General features: G+C 48.1%; 1 protein-coding gene across 1 annotated transcript; it reads left to right on the forward strand.

Moving 5' to 3' along the window:
• The first annotated feature begins 395 nt into the window (after positions 1-395).
• LOC135901102 (tigger transposable element-derived protein 6-like) lies at positions 396-938 on the forward strand. The gene has a single exon (XM_065430781.1). The coding sequence runs from the start codon at positions 396-398 to the stop codon at positions 918-920; it is 525 nt and encodes a 174-aa protein (XP_065286853.1). The 3' UTR covers positions 921-938.
• Positions 939-2756: the final 1818 nt, after the last annotated feature.

The raw sequence follows: 2756 nt of genomic DNA on the forward strand, positions 1-2756 counted from the left end.
AAAATTTTTATGTCAGTACTCCTTTAATTTCGTGACCAATGTTAATTCTGTGAACAATCGCACACAAAAAATCCTTAGCTGAAATGCCCGGAGAAAGAGCATTTTGCGGCAGGTTGTCTGAATTGTTACTGAATTTCAACAAGTCCCCGAGTTGCATTGTGTTATACAGTCCAGCCCACTTATAACAGCCGCAGATATAACGAACGCTCGCTTAGTACGAACGAGGGTGGTGCTACCGTCAAAATATATATTGGGGCAATGGCACAGTGTCTCACATAGAACGAACTGTTGTGGCCTCAACACTCGGTTAGAGCGAACGCGAAGCTGTCGGGCCCCTGTAGTTGACCGAGCCGGCGGTGTTTGGTGCGGTTTCGCTGCCATGCGAAACCGCTGCCATGCCAGTTCACATCAGCTTGCTTGCCGCCGTGGACATGTTAAAAGCGGCGTGGATGGAACTCACCGCGGAGTGCATAGAAAATTGCTTCCGCAAGGCGGGTTTTATGGGCACAGGCACCGAGGACGCCATAGATCACCCACCGGAAGGCCGGTCGCACGAGGACTTGTGGCAACGCGTCGTTGACACGCAGCTGGCCGCACCTGACGTTGCCTGGGACGATTTAGTTTCTGCTGATGACGACGCCGACATTGCGGAGCCATGCACTGACGAAGCTATAGTGCGTGAAGTGCGAGCCCTTCCTGACTGCCCAGAGACCGACGAGGACTATGACGAGGATGCTGCTCTACCGCCGGTTGCTGTGAACGCTTCAACCGCGATCGGTTACATCGCGTCGCTTAAGGAACTCTTGTGCAGCAGAGGCCTTGGCGATGAACATATTACCGCGCTGGAAAAATTAGAAACGGCAGTGATGCGATCAGCTTTGAAGAAGCAGACATGCATCACGGACTTTTTTCAAAAATAAAGTGAACTTTCGTCTCGCTTGCTCTTTTTTCCCATATTATAGTTGGTCCACTTAGTACGAACTTTGGATACAACGAACAAATGCCACGTGACGATCAAGTTCGTTATATGTGGGCTGGACTTAGTTTCTTTGCGGCGTATGAAGCGTTCCAGAGTAGTTCCAACACACCGGCAACATTTTGAGGAGTCAGTCGTTCTTTCACTTTTTTATGGAGCAAATGTTACCTGCACACACTGATGGTGAAAAGGATTCTCTAAAAACTCGACGCAGCTTTCATCACCAGTTTTTGGAACTCCTTGAGCAACCGCTGCGGCCCGCGCGTGGCATAATAAATTCAGCTTTTGTTTCGCTGGCAGAAAGTGCTTTATTCAAATAATCCGGCCATGTCTCTTAGATTTTCAGTCAACTCGTCTTGAGGCCCGTAGCAATAACTCTCATTCTACGCACGCTTTACAAGTCACACAACGCTATTTGCAGCGCTATACTGTACGTACGTACCGTCGTTCGCGAAGAAAATGTCAAAGTTACTCGGTTGTTTCGATCTGTGAAATACAGTTTAACTTCGTTCTAAAACATTTAGCACCCTTTGCTACTGATCCTGCCCCCCAACAATAATCGTTGGGGGTCTTATGCGCAAGTCAATCACTTGACCCACTACCCATGCCACTTTCTTGTCCGGATCCTTCTGTCACATTGATACGTGCGTGCCAAATCCAGGGACGCAACCTCCAAGTCCTAAAGAAAATGCACGCAAGACTGATGACGATTGTCGATAGGTAACAGCGTAAGCGCCAACGGGTGCAATTTTTTTATGAGTGTGTTGGACATACTTTCGCAAAAATTACTAGTCGCATAATGATGCACATCCGCTGCCCAGCCTATGGCGTTGGGCTGCTGAGCTCGAGCTGGCGATTGCGATCCCGGCCGCGGCGGCCGAACTTCAATAGGGGGCGAAATGCACAAATGCTATCGCATTTAGATTTAGCGTAGGTTGCCCAAGGTTCTCAACTTTGACAACAGGATGACAACCCCAGGTTGTCAAAGTTAATGCGCAGTTCCTCATTCCGGCGTGCCTCATAATGAGAACGTGGTTCTGCGCGTAAAGCTCTAGAATTTTTTATGATCCTACATACCCCCTAAAACGGTCCCATCTTGCGTCTTTGCTGGTGTAGACGTTTCATCATATTTTAATGCAAAAAAAAAAATTGGGTAGGCTGTATCAGAGACGCAGCCGCAGGTGGTACGGGAAACGTCTTGCGCGTGCTGCAGGGGGGCGTATGCACACCATAGCATAGAAATCACGTAACCAAATACTCAAGTTTCATGCATTAGAAAGCTGGAATGCCTAACTTATGTTACAGCTCGGGGGGTCTTACCGTCTGATTTCACAATCGTGCTCGTCTCTATTTATATTAGGCGCGTTTGTTTTGCAAGACTGTTTGGGCACCAGGGCATGCACGTACTCAGGATTTTTTTTTTAGGGGTAGGGGGTGGGGCCCTCAACTCAAAGTAAAACTGAAAAGGGGGAGGGGGCGGGAGGGTACCTTTACTAGTGAAATTGTGAATAACACCCACCGTTCGCCACAGAGACCCGTAAACCCGCAAAAGAGGAATGAAAAAAATTGGACGACGCTTAAAGGGACACTAAAGGTTAATATGGAGTCAAGTTCAAGTGATAAAGCAATGCTCTAGAACGTCTAAGGCGTCAATATAATCGCGAACAGAGCTTTAGAAACCGAGAAATTGTAGTAAATGCATGACACGATTTGAGACCCCCCAGCGACATTCCGGTACTAGCCCGATGACGAAGGCACTCGTCATCATAATTTATGTCCC

The sequence above is a fragment of the Dermacentor albipictus genome, chromosome 1, assembly GCF_038994185.2.
Source record: "Dermacentor albipictus isolate Rhodes 1998 colony chromosome 1, USDA_Dalb.pri_finalv2, whole genome shotgun sequence".
NCBI lineage: Eukaryota > Metazoa > Arthropoda > Arachnida > Ixodida > Ixodidae > Dermacentor > Dermacentor albipictus.

Bases quoted from the DNA above. Each gene is read 5' to 3' on its own strand.
- LOC135901102 (XM_065430781.1), top strand. From the start codon at position 396: ATGCCAGTTCACATCAGCTTGCTTGCCGCCGTGGACATGTTAAAAGCG.